This window comes from Pituophis catenifer, unplaced genomic scaffold, assembly GCF_029215685.1.
Source record: "Pituophis catenifer annectens isolate HBS135680 unplaced genomic scaffold, rPitCat1.0.hap2 SCAF_1, whole genome shotgun sequence".
NCBI lineage: Eukaryota > Metazoa > Chordata > Lepidosauria > Squamata > Colubridae > Pituophis > Pituophis catenifer.
This window is the reverse complement of record NW_027256881.1, coordinates 232,234,953-232,255,072: the sequence shown is the minus strand read 5'-3', so window position 1 is coordinate 232,255,072 and position 20,120 is coordinate 232,234,953. Positions and strand designations below refer to the sequence as shown.

The 20,120-nt window shown below is 40.4% G+C and overlaps 1 protein-coding gene across 2 annotated transcripts in view; it reads left to right on the top strand.

The window, feature by feature from the left end:
- Positions 1–203: 203 nt before the first annotated feature.
- WNT10A (Wnt family member 10A) overlaps positions 204–20,120 on the top strand; it is a 61,873-nt gene continuing 41,956 nt past the window's right edge. The window contains exon 1 of one of the 2 annotated variants that reach the window (XM_070957150.1): positions 204–458. In XM_070957150.1, coding sequence (XP_070813251.1) covers positions 394–458 — 65 coding nt within the window. In that variant the 5' untranslated portion in view covers positions 204–393. Of the gene's footprint in view, positions 459–8,182; positions 8,302–20,120 lie in introns of those variants that run through there. The other variant, XM_070957149.1, reaches the window with a different exon arrangement.

The window sequence follows — 20,120 nt, the reverse complement described above, 5'->3', positions numbered from 1 at the left end:
CCTGTTGCTCTCTTCTGCAAAGGGCAACGTCCGACGTCTCTTCGCCAACCAGCCACCCTGGTGAAGAAGGGAGAGACGGGTGGAGAGGAGGGAAGGCAGGCCCCGAGGTGCTCACCGCAGGTTAGCTCGGCAGATCTTTGGGAACAGCTGTCAAATTAAAACAGCCCGCTTTCCCCCCCCCCAATTGACATAAACAGAAAAACCCAAAGCCGAAAACTCTCCACTGGGAGGCAATTGATGAAGTCCTAAAAAAATTAAAGTAGCCAGAAGTGACAAGGCAAAGAGTCAAAGAGTAGAAGGGAAGGAGAGACGGACCTACTGCCCCATCTTATTTGGGCTGGCCGCTTAAAGGAGAGGAACCAGCTGGAGGAGACAGAACTTCCAACATCCAGGATGGGACAAGCCTGGCTGCTTCTTTGGCTCTGCCCCCTGCTTCTCCTCAGCCTCTGGGGCCAAAGGTAAGAAAGACCCCCTCTTCCTCTGTTTCATTTCGGATTTCCTTAGCAGCCTCCCTCTTGCCAGAATCTGTTTCTTCTTCTGTTGGTAGGCAAGACCTTAACACCCCCCACCCCCCCATAGGTGGGCTTGGCAGGGTCCTTCTTCAAATTCTCCTGCCCCTGGGCCAGCAAATGCACCGGTACTAAAGGGAGATTAATGACACATCCCTCGCTAATGCAGCTCTTGTAAGCCCCCCCAAGGGCCTGGAGGCTATGTCACTTGGGAGCTGTTTCTGTAATTACAGCTCTCCCAGGAATGTAGTGTCGAAGCAGATTTGTCTTTTTTACGAGTGGCTCTAGTCATCAGGATTATTTCACCCCCACTCGTCCCCCCCACCCCCCCAACAGCACATTATAATCCAGGCTGTCATCTCCTTGTAACAGACGTATTCTCACCCCGTTGGTAATCTTGAAATTCTCGCCAAGAGGCATTTACTTTGACATGAAAGCGTCCTGGAGGGGGGGGGGGAGCCTTCATTTGTCAATGTCGATTTTGGAGTTCATCTCTGAATCTCTAGGGTTAGGAATTTGCTTCTTGCATCTTCTAGAAACGGGGTTAGAGAAAAGGAAGAAATCAGTCTCTCCCAAGTGGTTTTGTTCTAACTTGTTAGCCATATTTCTCCTTCCTTTCCGTCAAAGCCGAGGACGGTAGAAAGATTGATTCCTGCTTGATCCATGTATGGAGCAGCTCAATTCACTTCTTAAATTTGGAGAAAGATGATCATTATCTGTAGCAGGGGGTGGTGGTGGAATCCTTCAATGGATAAATTTTAAAGATTCTTTTGATCTCTGCCATCATTCACTTGAGAGGGTCATGGACCTGAGATAGTCTTCCCTAAAACCGTGTTATCTTTTCTACAGCATAGTCACTAATTGAAAACTTACTATTTAAACTTGGTTGAGCATGGTACGTATCCTGCATTGAACTGTTTGCCATGGCTTATCTGGGCTTACCCTGTTCTATCGTAAGACAAGGTAACAAAAAAATATCACATTTGTGGTTTGCCTGATTTTTCTGCAGGCCTTGATGTTCAGCTGGTGTTTGTGTTACACAACTACCCATGTTATGTGTCAAAATACCACAGAACCCAATTCCCTTACTGTAGCGGAGTTTTGGGACATAGTTTGAGTACTTGTATTTAGAAAAGGAAGAGCTGGTCTAAATTTCATTTATAGCATGAAGCTTATTAGATAACCTTGAGCCACAATCTCATACAATAATGCTTTCCTTGCAACCTTTTTTTTTTTTAAAAAAAAGAAGGTAATGTAGAACGGATTATAAAAGGAAATAAGAGACTGATAACTTGTATCAAGTCTCAGAAATTTGATAACAGAAATGGGGAGAGATTTAAAAGGATAAAGAAGGCTCAATGGTGGTGTGGAAAACACCACCCTTTCCAATTTAGGGAGAAAGGTGGGCGTCAAATGGAGAAATGGGACGTGTGCTTGGTTCTGAGTCCGGGGGGGGGGGGTTGTCTCATTCTGCATACAAATTAGTAGTTAACTTCTTTTCTTTCATCTCAGTGACTCATTTTTACAATAGGGTTGGGCAGGAATTGTTTATGTTGCTCAAAAGCCAACGGATTGGAGATATTTTATTTACTTTTTAATGGGGCAGAGGATAAGTTTATGAATGAATCAATCAGCGTCACGTTTGGAAAAGGCTTGAGGATGCCACGCGGAGTGCTTTCATTATAGCAAGCAAAGCTAGGCCATTCAGAGCTGCCTTATTTTAAAACACACACATACACACACACACACACACACAATCTCTTAATCATTTCTTCGAAGGGCAAGTCCCTTGCTTGAGGGCTAGGAGCTGATCACTTCCAAGAGCAGACATGCCTCTCTTAAGCAGGGCCCACTTACTTCGGGGCTTCAAGTGAATTTTGGATTTGGCATGGATTTTCAGACTGGATCAGGAGAGCCCTTCCCTTTTCATAAATAGGCAATGCAAACTGCCTCTCTGTTCTAGTTCCTTGACATGGGTACAAGAAACCAGACATGATTTCGAATGGGTTCAAGGGGAAGAGAGTGCACACAGTCCTCAATTAACAACAGCTTGTTTAGTGACCATTCGAAGTTACAATGGCACTGAAAAAAATGACTTAAGATCATTTTTCACACTTACGACCTTCGCAGCATCCCTGTGGTCACGTGATCAAAAATTCAGTCGCTTGGCAACTAACTCATATTTACAATGGCTGCAGTATCCTGGGGTGATGTGACTCCCCCTTTTGTGACATTCTGACAAGCAAAGTCAATGGGGAAGCCAGATTTAACCTGGTACTAACTTAACAACTGCAGCGATTCACTTAATGACAATGTTAAGAAAGGTCATAAAGTGGGGCAAAACTCACTTAACAACTGTCTCACTTAGCAATGGAAATTTGGGGCTCAATTGTGGTCGTACGTCGAGGACTACCTGTACTTCCTGAAACTGTGAGCCACATACTCTTCCTCAGTTCATGATATGTAGATCATTCATATTATTTTGTGCGCAGAGAATCAGACAAGAGATCCCAGAACTTCTAGAAAGATAGCTGTAATTTAAGGGGGAGATTGACCAATGTAGTAGAACTTTTATGTCTTGTGATTTAGAAAGATCTGTGGGAGCAACTTAACACTAAATTTGCCTTTTTAACAACCATATCACACTTCTCTTTCATTTGTCATCAACTACAATTCCTGCTAAGTATGTATTATTAACAAGCCAGATATCCCTGTCTTATGGCTGTATGACTTCTTTTTCTTAAATGAAACATTTTGCATTTGTTTATATTAAATTCCAATCTGCTACATCAATCTCATTCTTTAATATATGAAGATCATTTCTAAATTTTGCCTGTCTTCTGGAATATGAGCTGTCCAACCTAGCTCGTTTGATAATGTCCAACCTAGTTTGTTTAATAAATTTGATCTAAGTTATAAATTAAAATGTGAAAGATTCAGGAGCAACACCCACGGTACCCCTTCAATACTTAACTACACTTTAATTAGGAATTATTATTGAGTTAATAGTTTTCAGGTTAACTGTAGACCTACATCAAGCCCCAGCTTAATCAGAATGACATGGGATGCTTTGTCAGATAGTATTGCTGAAGTTGTTCCATCTATCACATCGCCACAATCTGCTAAGGAAATTACCCAATTAAAATATAATAGTTCTCTGCCTGGCAAATGTGACCAGTAGTTCCCTGGATCCTTCTTTTTCCCTATTTTGACGATTGGGACAACATTTACATTTAATTTCAAGTTATCTGATATTTCAGTCACTCTTCAGGATTTCTCAGAGATCATACATAGAGGTTGGCCAAGCGATCAGCACATTTCTCTTCAGATTCTAAGGCAGAATTCCTTTGGCCTGGAGATCTGAACTCATTCAAGGTCAGTAAATATTCCCTGACTTCCTTTCTGTCAGTGTTGAATGGGAATCCTGCTGTTCCCGCCAGGCCTTCACAGATGCTCGATGGAAGATCCCTTCCAACTCTGTTACTGTTAAGCTGTTGCGGCATTTCTTTCTCCAGAGAAGACTGAGACAAAACAGGAGTTCTACTTGTTCTTGGTTATCAGTTGCCATTCTGCTATGTTGATTTGAGTAGCTTGATTTGAGAGTTTTCCTTCTTCCCTGATGCCACCTTTATAGTTCTGAGCTATCTATATGTACCCTTTCAGATATTCTGTATATGTTTTCCATGATTTTTGCTAACCTTTTTGTACAGCCATATTGGAATTTTTTGGCTGTTTTCCATCTTCCCCTTGTTGGAACAGTTGCATAATGTCCCTTCCATATTTCCTTTTTTAAGAGCCTTTTCAAAAGCTTCTTTTCCCATTAAAGTCTCTTGCCATCCTATTTCTCACTGTTCTGAATTTGTTAAGATGTTTTCTATATAAGTACTCATCTGTAGTTTGAGTGGCTGAAATCTGGAGGGAAGTGATGGGTTTGGGGGGGGGAGTATTAAGGAGTGTTCAGAGATATTCTGCTTCCACTTCCTTCCCAAAGTCTCCCCAAATAGCGGGTGAAAAACATTCATTCATGCGCCTTTAAGACATCACTGGATAGCTCCTTACGGTTTCTTAGATGATTGGAAAGCTGTCTTAGCCAGTCAGAGATTGCCTGTTCATGTCTTAATATGAAGAAATCCAGCACTACGCAATCATTTTCCCCACAGCTTCCAGTTTGCCCACCTGTACTGATCATAATCAGATCAAGAATAGTTGATCCTTTTGTGCCTTCCTTCATTCTCAGAGACAGTTATAAGCAACAAAAGGCAGAAATTGCCTCTCAAAACATGCATCCAGAGTTTCTTTGCTAATGAAGTATCAGTATAATTGAACCTCCCCTTCAACATTGCTACTTTATGTCCCCTTGGAGAATCTGCAGTTTGTTTTTGGGAAGTATGATCCAGTGGTGGGTTCGGTGACGATATGACGTCACCAAACCGGTTTTCTTTGTCTGGGAGCTGGGCCCTCCCGCCCGCTCCCGCGATATTGCTATTTTTTATTTCTTCTTTTTTAGCCCAGCTGATAGGTGTGGCAGAATGGATTGCTGCACCTCAGCTGGGCAGATTCCTAACACACTTGCGTGGAGTGCAGCGATCGCACACGAAGCGCATGCACGAAGAGAACCGGTAGTAAAGCTGGTTAGAACCCACCACTGGTATGATCCATATCTTATTCTTGGGTGATGGTTAATAGTGAACACCGGGGTGAAATTTACTTACTTTCCCTACCGGTTCGGAAGTGCATGCGCCCCACACGCAGACCCTCTGTGCATGCGCAAACCCTTCTGTGCATGTGCAGAGGGTAAAAAACAGATTATTTCCTGGTTAAAACCAGGAAGTAACAGCAACCGGGTGGGTGGGCAGAGCCTCGCGCTGCCATCGCTACCAGTTCTCCAAACCACCCGCTGCCATCGCTACCGGTTTGGCTGAACCAGTCCGAACTGGTAGCATTTCACCCCTGATGAACACCCAGTAACAGTATTGCTGTTATTTCTTTTTCCACTGATTTTAATCCAGATTCAAATTAATTCCAAGTTAACCCAACTAATTCCCTCGGATTTCTGTGCAGATGTGAATAAGTGACAGCCTTTCATTGTATTCAGTTGCTGCAAACTCATGCTAAGGCTTGTTGTTATTATACAGCGTTCTCCAATGGGTACACAAATTGGAAGTGACAAGAACTCTGCACTCTGCTGTCTTCCAGGTACTCCTCGCAGAGATGGCCAAACTGACTGCTCTGATTAAAGAAAAGAATTAACAATTAACTGTTAATTGTTAATGGAATTAACAACATGGAAACCATTTTTGGACTTTGTGTTTGAGGGGGGGAAAATGAAACTTTGATTTTGGGTTTTGCCAATTAGATAGGTTTGTTGCTATAGAAATGGCTAGTGTATATTATTATACAAAAGTAAAAACTTGAGATTTGATGCTATTCTCTTATTCTACTGCACCAAAAGGAGTCGGAAGCCAACACTTTTTCTTTCTTTTTTCCCTTTTGTCCCACACTTTTCTCTTCCCCCTTTCCTCCCTTATTTTTCCCTTATTTTCTTTTGTATTTTTGCATTTTATATTGTATTTGGATAAACTAATAAAAAATTTGAATTGGCAACGTACAGGTAGTTCTCGACCTATGACCGCAATTGAGCCCAAATTTTCTGTTACTGAGAGACTTGTTAAGGGAGTTTTGCCCCATTTTATGACCTTCCTTGCCACAGTTGTTAAGTGAATCGCTGCAGTTGTTAAGTTAGTAACATGGTTGTTAAGTGAATCTGGCTTCTGTATTGACTGCTTGTCAGAAGGTTGCAAAAAGTGATGACATGACCCCTGGATATCATAAGCGTCATAAATACGAGTCAGTTGCCAAGCGTCCAAATTTTGATCACACGACCACAGGGATGCTGCAACGGTCTTAAGTGTGAAAAACAGTTGTAAGTCACTTTTTCAGTGCCATTATAACTTCAAGTGGTCACTAAATGAATGATTGTAAGTCAAGGGCTACCTGGAGAGACCTCTGTTTGATCAGTCTGCTCACTCTAGATGAGATGGACACATTGCCAGATGCTAATATTTTACTCAAAGCTTTAGGAATAGGGCTCCTTTTTGTCACAGGCACAATAATCCCCCAGTTTAGCAAATTTTATATGCAGTAGACTAAACCTGACTGTACATTGTGTGCTTCTGCAAATGCATGAAATCCTGTTTTGAAAATATGCAAAATATGCCGACATAAAATGCATGTACATATAATCCTATTTGGATGAAACAAATATTCCTTTCTAGCATTGCAAAAAAAAATAAATTTATTGCAATTACAAAAAAAGAAAAAAAAGAAAAAGAAAAATACAGTGAAAACAATGTACAGAAACGAATGAATAGAAAAAAGATTAGTATACAGTTCTAGTCTTTCTATGGCATGAAAGCCGGCTGAGTGACAGTCATGCTCTCTCAGCCCAACCCACCTACAGAATTGCTGTGGGGAAAACAGGAGGAGGAAGGAGCATGGGGTATATTCCCTGCCTTGCAGTGGTCGGATTCTACTGGTTCTACCCGGTTTGAGCGAACCGGTAGCGGCGGCGGCGGGAGGCTCCACTCATCCGCCCGGCTCTGCGCATGCACAGAAGTGGTGCGCGCTCACATTTGTGAACTGGTAGCAAAGGTAAGTGAATACCACTACTGCTACCTTGAGTTATTTATAAAAATCATTGTCCAAAATGGAGCTTTACTCATTCTTGTCAAAGACCTAGTTACAGAACTGGATCTTCAGGGCTCTCCAAAATATGAGCAGAGTGGAGCCATCTGGTAGGAACTTCATTACAGAAGTCAACATCTGTGGAAAAATGAAAACATGCTCACTGATTATATTGCCACTGTTGCATATTAGGCAAAGTTAATTCTGTCTATAATTGCTGAACCTTAAAATAAACATTACAGATTCGAAGAAGCTATTCCAGACTGTGCCATACTTTCCAATAAAACATCTTACCACCTATCTTTATAGTAGAGTTTTTGCACCGGGTTAACAAATCATGAGATTCAAAACTCAGTTTATGCTCCAATAGGACCCAAATCTGCCTAGCTGCTTAGGAAATGAACACCCTTTTTTTGGCATACATTGACTGGAATCATTGCCAAGATTTTAACCGAGATAACGTAAACTTTCCATTAAAGCCCGTTGAGGCTGAAAAGTCGGTTCAGCACCCATTCCATGTAAAATGTAGGTGCTAAAATAAAGCAAGAATGGTTTGTTAAGAGTGTACAGAGGAAGCTACTCACATGTCTGCTACTATAAGTAGTTTAATTAATTGAATTAATTTGATGATGTGGGAATTGGAGGGAGATAATTGTTTGAAGAGCAATCATCAGAAGGAATGAGATGCACCTTGTTTTGACTTGTAATCATGGCCAGTGCTTTTGTTTCTTGGCTGTAGTTTCCTTGCTTAAACAAAAAAAAAAAAAAAAAGTCAGCACTGAAAGCAAGGAAGGGAAGGGTTAATAAGGGATCCCTCCTTCTTTCCTAAGTTGCCGGGAGTTTTAATAGTTCTGTTTCTGAGTCGCTTTTCTCTCCCCCTCCTTAATATATTATCGTTGGAACTTGCATTAATTAAAGCAGCAGCAACCACCACTGCTCGTGACCTGCGGCCATTCCTGGTGAAATCGTGTTTCAACTCATGTAGAGCTATGGAGTGGGGAGGAGCAGGAAGGCAGGTCATGCAGAGAGAGTATGCCCATTCTTGGAGCCCTTTGGTTTTCTTCCCCACTGCTGTGGGGCTTGGACCTCTCTTGCTTAGCCTTCTCAGGTCAGGAAAAAAAATAAGTGTTTGTACATGGGAATTGATAGTCCTGTGGTTGGGTGGTGGAGGATTTTTTATTGAGCAGACGCCAACTTCCCCAGAGAGTTGTAAAGTTGGGGTGCAGCTTTACAACTTTTGTGGGTTCCTTCAGTGGTAAAGGAGAGATAGGCATTCTGGTCAAAGTGGGTGACCAATGAGGTTTGTCTGCAAAATAGGGTAAGTGAAAAAGGAATCTAGACATATTTCTTAAAACTTGTTCTTTGTCCTTAAACACTGTCTATTTGGTTAGACCAGGCTGTCGGAATTTAACTCAATCTCATTTGGCCATCATTACTGCATCCCAGGTAACTATAATAGGCTTTGTTTAATGGATGATAAACACTGCCTCTTTTGACAAATTTCATCCTATTTTTTTCCTGGGAAGGGGTCATGCTGCGTAAACAAGGGATGAATGTCTGAATGGTTCTCAAGCATTCAAGCTGTGCAGTCCCTGTTGCCCCCTCTGTCAAAGAACCTAGGTAACTTTTACTGTTGCACTTATACAGGTTTTCTGCTACTGTACAGAAAGCACTAGACTGGGCACAACGTACTGTATGTCCCTTAATTATCATTTCAGTGCATTACCCTGTGTCTCACCTAGACTATTTCTGGGTCCCACCCTGATATGTGTATTATCACTGCCCTTCTTGAAGGCCTAAGAAAACATAGTTGAGAAATATATGGAATAGCATTAAGTTTCACCAACTGCGACATCTAGCGTGGACTAATTTTGAGAATGCCCCAACACGTATGACCATTTCTGGAGAGTCTACCATAGCTATGTTCATGTTGCATCCATAGTTGATGTAACCATTTTTTATTAAATCCAATTTTATTAGCTTGTCTAACACATAAAATCAGAAGTCAATATTTTAGGGCTTGCTTAACATGCTAGGTTAAAATACGGTTAGCTGCTTAGGATTCAGCTTCTTAGATGAAGACAAATAGGTAGTCTGTAAATGATTTATGAAAATAATTTTATCAAATGCATTGACTTTTTTGAGAGCCGCTTTGGCCCTGATTACAATTAGATGTCAGGCAGTGTTAAAAAAATAAACAAATGTATAAGATGCTTTTAATTTTGCTGGTACTGGCTGCAGATACAAAGACTTAGTCTTATTTTTGTCCTACTGGGTGTGCATGTTTTATATGGGACCCATTCCTCAATTAAGGAGAAGATGAAGATTTTAAAATCTTGTCCCAGGCAGCACTGAAAATCCAAAGGAGAGGAAGGAAGGAGAAATATCTGTTCATTCTAGACAGTTTGTGGGTTACTCAAGTCAAACGGTGTAACATGCAACAAACAATCAATAACCAAGATAACCATGTAACTTTAAAAGATACCCAACATATAATGTATAAAATGGCAACTAAACACAATCATAAAAGCAACTAAAAGGTAACTCTACTCAGCTGGGCTCAAATGTCTCTTAAAATGTTGGTTCCAACAAGCCTTAACTTCATCTTTCCAGAACTCCTCTCCCCTTAAATCTGAGCCAGGTAGAATCTGAGACTTGTAGAGACCCACTCTGCTTATTTCAGGATTATAGGTACAAGTGTTTGGTTTTAGATACATAACAATGTGTGTTCTAATTCATAGCAGGTTACATAGTTGTATGGCATAGCATGGAGAGACATTGTGGTAGAACTGAAGAAGAATTTAGTGTAGGGTTATTATTTCATCCTATGAAAAATCTACATATGTATGTAGACAATTAACTTCAGACTCATTTGACTATGTGGAGTAATTAATAAATTGGACTTTCATGCTGCCCTGAGCCATGATTTGTTTTAATTATGGCTTGCACAATATGCTACAGTGGCTTAGTTTTTTACACCATGATTAGCCAAAACAAACCAGCCTGATAGTAGCATGTCATAATATGTGAATCCAATGTGAATGATTAGCTGTCACTTTACCATCCTCATATAATTTTGCAGATAAGATTACTTTCTGATTTTTATTATGTTTGTAGTACTAAGTAAATGTTAACACCAGTGTTACTTGCACTACATACTGGACTACAGCAATTTTAAGAAGTGTGTACTTCAACTGAATTCTGGGAAATGAAGTTCCACTTATCTTGAAGCTTCTGAGGTTGAAAAACACCGCTTTACAGATATGGGATGAATTCCCAGCATTATGGATCTATAACTGAACTCTATCATTTACTATAGAACAAAATGCTTCATAATGAGCCATGGTGGCGCAGTGGTTAGAGTGCAGTACTGCAGGCTACTTCTGCTGACTGCTGGCTGCCTGCAATTTGGCAAATCGAATCTCACCAGGCCCAAGGTTGACTCAGCCTTCTATCCTTCCGAGGTGGGTAAAATGAGGACCCAGATTGTTTGGAGGCAATATGCTGACTCTGTAAACCTCTTAGAGAGGTCTGTAAAGCACTGTGAAGCAGTATATAAGTCTAAGTGCTATTGCTATAATTTTATCAAGTAATTGCACACCCTTTCAGAGTGATGCTCTGTTGTTGGACATGGTTGCAAATACTGACAGGTGATGTTGCTGATTTTCGAAGTTTGGACCACTGCTTATTTTGAAGATCTAGCAGAATTGGAAAAGCTCTTTTCTGATTTGGGGATTGTAGACACCAGTATGTCATTACAATGTTTACATTGTCCGCCCTGGGTCATTTACATGGAGAGAATCTCCTAAAAGGGACCAGAAAGCTGGATAGTCACAACCAATTAGGAGCTGGAATAGGTTCCTGTATCTGCCTTGCATAACCCTCTCAGCTTTAGATAACTGAACTATGGATTATTCAAGTAATCTCATTTTTTGGGTTTTCACAATATTCTGACCCATTAATTAACCAAGGACAGAATTCATACCATATGCTGGGCTGCAATGTGGCTGGATAGTTTGAAATTAATGGGAACCCAGGTACAGATGTGTTGAGGTGCACATATCATACAGACATCTTATTTTTTAGCCTATTTAGGTCCAAATAAAGGTTATTGAAATCAATGAATGATTAGGTATGCTAGGGTTTGGACAGATTGCCAGTTAGGCTATCCCTTTCACAATTTCTATGGGAAGACGTTGCTTTTCCTTCTAATGGATGCAGGAAGGTTCTAATTTGCATTAATGCCTGCCTGACTGCATATGTGCGTTTGCTTGTTAGTTAACAAGGATGTGATCCTCTTTACATGGTGTCTGATGCTTGATGGATGAGAATTTAGCAGTTTTACTTGGGTACATTGGGTAGCATTTTGCAGATTTGTGACTGCCTGCTATTTCGGTATGCCATAAGGTGGGCATACAGGTAAGGTATGCCTGGAGATGCATGAATGCATCCATTTCAATGTTCATTTCAGTTTTGGATGGTCAGTCCATGTTCTTCTTAAGTTATCCTGTAGCAAGTAAGTATATGGTGAGTCTAGACCAGGGGTGTCAAACTCGCGGCATCATCACATGACTTTTTTCCCTTCGCTAAACCGGACGTGGGCATGACCAGTGCGTGACTCATCTGGCCTGCAGGCCGGGAGTTTGACAGCCCTGGTCTAGACCATGGCAGCAGGCTTGTTTTATCTTCATGTAAAAGAAAATAAAACTTGATAAAACTTTTAAACCACTTGAATTCGCCCATCTCAAACTGTTACTGTAGCTTTGATGTTTCTTAAACAGTGGAATAATTACCACCATGATAAATTGACAAATCAACAGCATAAGAGAATATTTCATTCACATAACCCAGAGAGTGTTGAAAAACCAGTCAAGAAATGGAACAGAGGGACAAAAATACCCCATGGCATGTTATTTCATACCACTGTACATGTAGGGGCAGATTCTAGAGCAATCCTATATATTGGTAATTGGGCTGATGGCTCATAAAGCTTGGCAGAAGCCCTGTTATACAAGGAAGTCATTAGCATGAAAGACACCGAAACAGAATGCCTGAAACTGGTGGAGCTCTGGGCAAGAGAAGACTGAAAATAACTTTAGAGAGAGGAATCTTTGCAGGTAACAAAGTGTCTCCAGGATTCACGTGTTTCTCTACCCAGAATATTTTTGTGTATTTCACTTTGGAACTCTAGACATAAATCTCTAATTTAGTCTTACAGCTGGAAGTGTCAGGACAGAGCATACCACATTGGTAAGCAAGCAAGAGAGACTTCGCTTGTTGCCAACTCTGTTGGGTGTGGGGTTTTTTTTTTGTCTCCAGTGCTTCCTGGTCAGAGCTGAGTTATGGGCTGCAATCTGAGTGGGCTCTAAGTAGAAGATACAGTGGAACTCCAGTAGCAGGACATTGAAGGACTAACCAAGAGACAGAGTCAGAATATTGTATGAGTTAGAAGCAGGGGTGAGTTCTACTTACCTTTACTACCGGTTCACAACAGGACAGCTTCTGCGCATGCGCAGATTGCCAATGACAACATCCGGGGTGGTGGGTGGGGCCTCCTGCCGGTTTTACTACCGGTTCTTGCGAATGCATTGCTGAAATAGGAATATTTAAGTAAAGCAGTTCCTTTTTGTTTGATTTGTATACTGCATTGAGGCATACCTTGTTTAACCATGATTTGTTGAATAGATCCCATTTGGCTGGATTCATATATTAGCCATATCTTAGAATACCACAATGTCTTGATTGATATAAACTTACTAAGACAAACAATCATGCTCTGACTTCCTCATGAATGAACCAGCTTATAAGCTCCTTTGCAACCCAGGAAGAATATGTGCTACTTAAATGAAAGGATTTGTTCTAATGCAGGAAAGTTCTCCTAGGTAAGATCTCTCTTCGGCAAAAGATCAGCCACTGCACACAAGAGTGGTTTGGATGGAGGCACCAGTGTGGATGAGAGCATCTTTGTCATGCAAGGACTCCCATCAAAATGGTTTTATTCCCTATAACTATTCAAAGTACAAACATTTTTAATATAGCTACGAAAAGCGCATCTGGCCACCTTGTTTCATCCCAACCATAGTCACTGCTGAAGAATTACTTGTGCACACTTTCTATTCACAGAATCCCAAACTCGGTTTATGGAGCAGAGCAAATTGTCATTACACACACATATAATTCCACTGTCTACATAGGAAAAAGGGTTTGTCTTTGTATAGACCTGGCAGCCTCCTCCTCTGCCCCACTGTGCGCAATTGGAGACTAAAGCTACAGCACAAATATTGGAAGAACATTCAGGTGATAACCCCCAATTTTTTTTCTTTCCCAATCTCATGAAAATTTACTCTATCCAAGTCTTCCTTTACTTTCACAGAATTCTCTCTTATAGCATAAGATCAGTCATGGTCCAGATGGAAGTGTGCCTCATGAATACCAGTAGGGAATAGGACGCTTTCTTCTGGTAGATTACCAACACATTTGCTCTAAATGGGCTGCTCTTCCATTACAAGCTTTCCCATGTCTATCTGTTTTCTCCTTACTTTCAGAATCTTCTCCATGTTAATAAAAATATGGTTTGTTATGTATGTTGATTCCAAGAGTGTGGCAAACTGAAATTAATTTCTGATATCCTAAAGTAAGGATGCAGAGCGGAACCCATGGCCCAGGATCTGCATATTATTTATTTCTTATAAAATTTGTTTGTTGGATCATCCTGCTGCAAGGTTTTGTTGGGCAGCTTGGACAGCTTTTGTTGTTGTTGTTAGTTGCAAAGTCGCGTCCGACCCATCATGACCCCATGGACAAAGTTCCTCTAGGCCTTCCTGTCCTCTACCATCCTCTGGAGTCCATTTAAGCTCACGCTGTCATCCCCTTCTTCTTTTTCCCTCAATTTTTCCCAGCATTAGGCTCTTCTCCAGTGAGTCCTTCCTTCTTCATTATGTGGCCCACTTTTTGTCTGGTAGCAATAAGCTTCCACATGACCATCTTACATCTGTCATTTTCTCCTGTTCATATTATATATAATATGGACAGTTGGGAAAGGTCACATTTTCTTTTACTTTATTTGGAAATCAGTTGAGCTGTGAGGAGAAGGAAATTGTTCAGTGTGGGGATGTTAAAAGTTGAGTAAGAGTGAGAATAACAGAATACAGAATAACCAAGTTGGAAGGGATCTTGGAGTCTTCTAATCCAACCTCATGCACAAGCAGGAGACCCTATAACATTCCAGACAAATGCCTGTCCAATCTCTTCTTAAAAACATCCAGTATTGGAGCATCCAAAACTTATGAAGGCAAACTGTTGCAGTGATTAATTGTTCTCTCTGTCAGGAAATTTCTCCTTAGTTCTAGGTTGAATCTCTCTTTGATAGTTTTCCATCTGTTATTTCTTAAAATAAGTTAAAATACAGTTTCAGTACAATGATAATCTAGACACTCTTGTGTTCAGATGACATTCAAGAGAGGAGTGCAAACGACCATTGACTTGAGGGATGCAGATGATGAAATGCTGGGAGATTTTTATGTATGTGCAAGAAAAACGCCTTTAATCAACGCCAGAGCATCCACTCTGCTGGAGCTGATTGACTGGTCCGAAGGTGTATATGAGCCACCTTTGACATGCAAACTGACTACAGTGGAAATAAAAAAGTTCATTGATGAACCAATGCAGGTACCACAGTGGCCCTGTCATGCCTAATCAATAGAGAGATGTGTGAAATAGGTAACAGAGGCAGCAAGCAGAGTGTATACACATGAGAAACGTGAGGGTTATATCAGGGGGCAAGAAGCAAGTCGGCGGCCAGTTATGTTGAAGAACGAATAAAAACAAGACTTGATGAAACTCGCTTAAACATTTTTGTAACTCAGATAATTGCTTTCTGACATTAGTTTATGTTTGCATGCATGGATTATTTTTTGCTTAGCTAGATAAGATTCATGCAGAAAAAAAAACCTTTAATTTTTGTAGCACAAGGTGTAATTTTGGGAAGATAAAGCGAACAATATTTGGGTTACAAGAGACTTTTGTGGGGTATATGATCAGATGTGGATTCACCATACCAAGCTAAATGTTGTGCAATTGCAAAAATAACAGCAGATTTGAATTCTTGGTGTAAAAACACATATTTTTAGAAGCCCTCACTGAAAAATGCAAAAATTAATTTTCACCTCATTAAGCGCCCTAATTTAAGACATGTTGATGTTTAAGGTTTATTTCCTGTTCAGTCTTTGAATCTTCATGCAGACTTAACCCTTTCTGTTGTATGGCCCCTGACATGCTGGTCCAGTCGTTGGTCTAACAAAAATTGCAACCTCCTACTATAAAATGATCTAGCATCAGCAAGCTTAAAAACATGAGATTTGAGAATGAGATCAAAGGGCTTGGGGCTGATTGTTGCTCTTCCCATTGCTCTTCCCATTGTTGTCCTGTGTTCTTGTATCATGAATGAGCTTCTTGTATCATCAACTCAGAGAGATGCTGTTGTCAGGGTTAACGAGGCAGCCAGTTATAGAAGGACCTGGCCAATGAAGTACTTGTTCGGAATACTGGTCTAGTCTGCAAAATTGAAGAGTGATGCATTGGATCACGAGGACAAGAGGTGTCCTAAAATGGCTATGAGGGAGCCTAACACTGTTCTCATTGGCTTGGCCATGAGTTTATGTTTTCTTATAATATATTATGGCATTGTTTTCATGATCCACCACCTCTTTGGTCATTCTGGTTTCTTTTGTATCTGTAATCAGATATTGAACAAAGATCCTATCATATGTTTTATTCTTGTTTTCTGGTACACTTAAAGCATAAGTTCTGTGGTACTTATAATGTAGATTTAGATCCCGGGAGACTTCTGGCTTCACTCTGTGTAAAAAGTGTAGGGGATTTTATTGTTCCATGCTCCAATTGCATTCAGGTTCTTGGGACGTCAGAATCAGTTGCCTTAATCTACTTCTGGGGCTCCCTTTCTTGCACTTCCTGGGTCTGTCTTTAGCTGTTGAATGAATTTGCTCCTTGGGGAAATCATGAACTTTTGTTCCACAAGGCTATGTTTTCTGAATAAGAAGCTGTCCGTGTTCTTGTTTGTGTGTAGGATCTCTTTTCTTTTCTCTGGGTGTGCAATTGATGAGCAGAAACAGCTGCTACAACTTTTACTAGCAAGGTGGACTAAAGGAATTCTGGTGAGCATCTCTGTGCATCTGTCTTTCTTCTTCATTTGTGTACCTGGATACAGGTGTGATCAATTCCATTGTGTTCCCAGGTATGTGGGGTACAAGTTTATACACTACTAATTTTTCAATTGTGTATTTTTATCTACCCCCCTGGATTGACCAGGCCTAGGATAGAATACTAGATCTGAGGTACAAAACTCTAGACAACCAGAAGTGATAATAGATTTGTGCATATCTTTGCTGCCATTTAGTGATTTTTTTTTTGCAGCTGCTTTATCTGCATCATCTCTTCTCTTTGGTCAATATAATTGGTATATAGGGTTGTTTGGTTAGCCTCTTCCTAGGAATACACATTACTTATCTATTTCAAATTATCTATTAGCACAGGCTTGCTAGAGGGTGCTACTTTCAGATGAAAACTGGTTTTCAGATAGTTTCAATTCTAACAATGGATTCTATGTAGCCCTTCTGAATAGTTTGAGAATTCCATTGGAGAATTCCCTAATTTCTCTGTGAAACAAAAAGTCCTGCTTGGAGAGAAAGCCATCAGAATTAAACCAGCATATTTATATAGCATGTTCATGTTTTAATCTTCAGACTCAGAGTCAATGCTGTCTTGCAGACATAAATATCACCATCCCATACTAATACTTACTAGCTCTTTTTTGTGATATGTTGATGGCCGGAATAACAATAATTTATTTATTTATTTATTTTTATTTATTTATATTTATATGCCGCCCTTCTCCGGAGACTCAGGGCGGCTTACAATGCGTTAAGCAATAGCTTAATAATAATAATAATAATAATAATAATTATAATAATAAGGTAACCATCTTTATTTACCAAGTGGGGGATACCATAATGTAATTCCTATTTAATGTAGGCTTAGTTTCCTTAATCACAGTTTGAGCTGCACTGCAGGTATTTGCATGTTGTGTCCCAAAGGTGCTTTTTCAAGAAGCAACTCGACGTCCTTGTTTTTCTTAGAAGATGTTTCACTTCTCATCCAAGAAGCTTCTTCTACTCTGACTGAATGGTGGGGAATGGAAGGGTTTATATTCCTTTCAGACAGCTGGCCATTTGCATTTTTTTATGCAATGAAACTATTGATCTGCTGATGGCCTCTGTGGTTCAAACTGTTGATAAATGAAACAGCGGACTGAGGTATTCTTTTTGGATAATAATTGGCAAACTTGGGGTAGTACCAAGTAATTGACTCTAGGTTGCTATGACTTTTATATGCAGGGAACTGTATGATAGACAGTTACGCAAAGTTGTTATAAGATGCTGATATTGAGCCTCACAACCACCGAAATTACGGTGAGATGTAGGATTTCTGGAGCTAGAGGTTGATTACAGCTGCCAACTTGAGCCAGTAAGTAAGGTCATGTTGCATAGAAAACAAATAATCTAGTCTAAGGAGCTTCCCCTCTGGTTAAAGATTCCCTCTTACACAACCATGAAATGTAGTCACGTGTTGTGCTTGGCACCTGTACTTCCAGCACATTTAGAAGGCTAGCAGGGTGTAGAAAAATGCTTCACAGGAATCTGGAATTGTCACTCATTTTCTTTAATAATAAGGACTCATCAGCTTGCTTTGCAACTGGGAGCTGCCATACATTGTATTATATAGAATGTGGATTGCTGTATTAGTCAGAAACGTATACAAGTTGTGATAGATCAACTAAATCTGGGAAACTGTTGGTCTGAGAGAAGCCCTGATCATCTCTCATATTGACTACTTCAGTGCAATGTACATGGGGTTATCCTTGAAGAGTATCCAGAAGCTGCATCTGGTTTAGTATATGGTGACACAAGCATTTCAACTGGCAGTGTCTACTCTGGGGAAGAGCCTTCTCTGCTATTGGGTGGATGGATAGATATAGTCAGATCAGTGGCGGATTAAGGCTCACTGGTGCCCTAAGCACTGACAAATCTTGATGCCCCCTCCTTTCAATGAAGAACCAATCTTCATTGGGTTTTTTTTCTTTCTCAATTTTGTGGTGCCCCCTTTGGGCCTGGTGCTTAGCACATTCTTAGTCTGCTTAGTGCTTAATACACCACGGAGTCAGACAGACTGCTAGACAGGTGATAGATGATAGATATATGATAGACTGCTAGATTAGATAGAGATAGAGATAGATAGATAGATAGATAGATAGATAGATAGATAGATAGATAGATAGATAGATGAAGGTCAGTAGTTATGTGTTGAGTCTTATGCATTTTATCTCTCTTGTTTCTTTTGCTGCCTCTATTTGCAAATTGGCCTCATCCAAAAAAATAATAAAAATTCCCCCCTCCCCTTAACAAACCCCATTTGGGCAGCAATCCATAGCTGGTCACGTTGCTGAAATACAAAGCTTGTAATAGAATGACAGGCATTTTCAAAGAAGTGGTTGGAGGGACAGAGCAGTTTATATCAAAAGGTGGTGAACTATGATCCTGTGGGAGAGAAGACACCGTTTCGTGCCTCTGCCTTTGATGAAGCACTGGTATTAAGGAGTTACAACCATCTTTACATCTCTTAAAATTGAGCTATTAGAGGCTTGGAACTCTGATTTTTAAAACTGCCAAAGGAAACACTGTACTGTGTAATTAGAGCCTTCTTGACTATTATTAACCTGTGTCTCTCTGATTTTTTTTTTCTCTGTTCACCTGGTCTAGTCAACTTACAGATGGTGTGATTGTGGGAAATCTGGTGATATTTAGACGAAAGAAGATGGATTGGCCTTTCTATTCTGCAAACACAGACAGAAACTACAACACTGATTGTTGTGTGATAATGATTTTTAAAGGCGAAGGGAATTTTTCATGTTTTTAGTGGCTTCCACGGGTGTATCAGTTATAACAGGGGTGAAATGCTACCAGTTCACACTGGTTTGGGCGAACTGGTAGTAATAAAAGCTACCGGTTCAAGCGAACCAGTAGTAAAAAAATACTACTGGTTCATCTGAACTGGTATTTCCGACGATCAGCTGGGCCGCGCAATTTACAGTATATTCGCTAAAAGGAAATCCTGCTTTCTAGCGAATTTAAATTGTGTGGCACAGCTGTTCCCCCCCACTCACTGTTCTACTTATCTTCTTAAGCCTCCTTTTTCTGTGCTGCATGGTAGTGCCTGCAGTGCACATGCACACAAAGTGCGCATTTGGCGCACACTACACATGCGCATGCAGCGAACCAGGGGCAAATCTTGGAGGATTTCACCCCTGAGTTATAACATGAGAAGAGGGCCATGGCAGAATATATTTTCTCCTATATTACAAATGGAAAAGACCATTTAAGCCACTGAGTACAAATTTAAATTTATGCAGGAATGCAAATGAAATCCTTCCCATCAGATTGTTACTTAGCCTCTGCTTGGTCAATTCCAGTAGGGGGGAATCAATCCATCACTTCTCTGACTAGTTAGATCTACTGTCATATTATGAAAAGTTTCACCTCCTAGAATTGGAATTTGCCTTCCTGTAATTTAACTCTATCATTCTATTTCCTGCTCTCTGGAACAATGGAAAACGCATCTTGACTAGTTTCTGATGTGACATGCTTTCACGTATTTGAAGAATGCTGTTGTATTCTCCCAGAGTTTATTGGGTCTGAACGTTCCCATTTTCTTGAATGCTTCTTCATATGGCTTAAGTTTCTGATCATCTCCTTTCCTTTCCATTCCTTTCTCTTCTCCTTCCCTTCCCTTTTCTTCAAGTGAGGTTTCAAAACTGGACAAGCTACTTTAGATGAAAGTACCTGGGAGTGCACT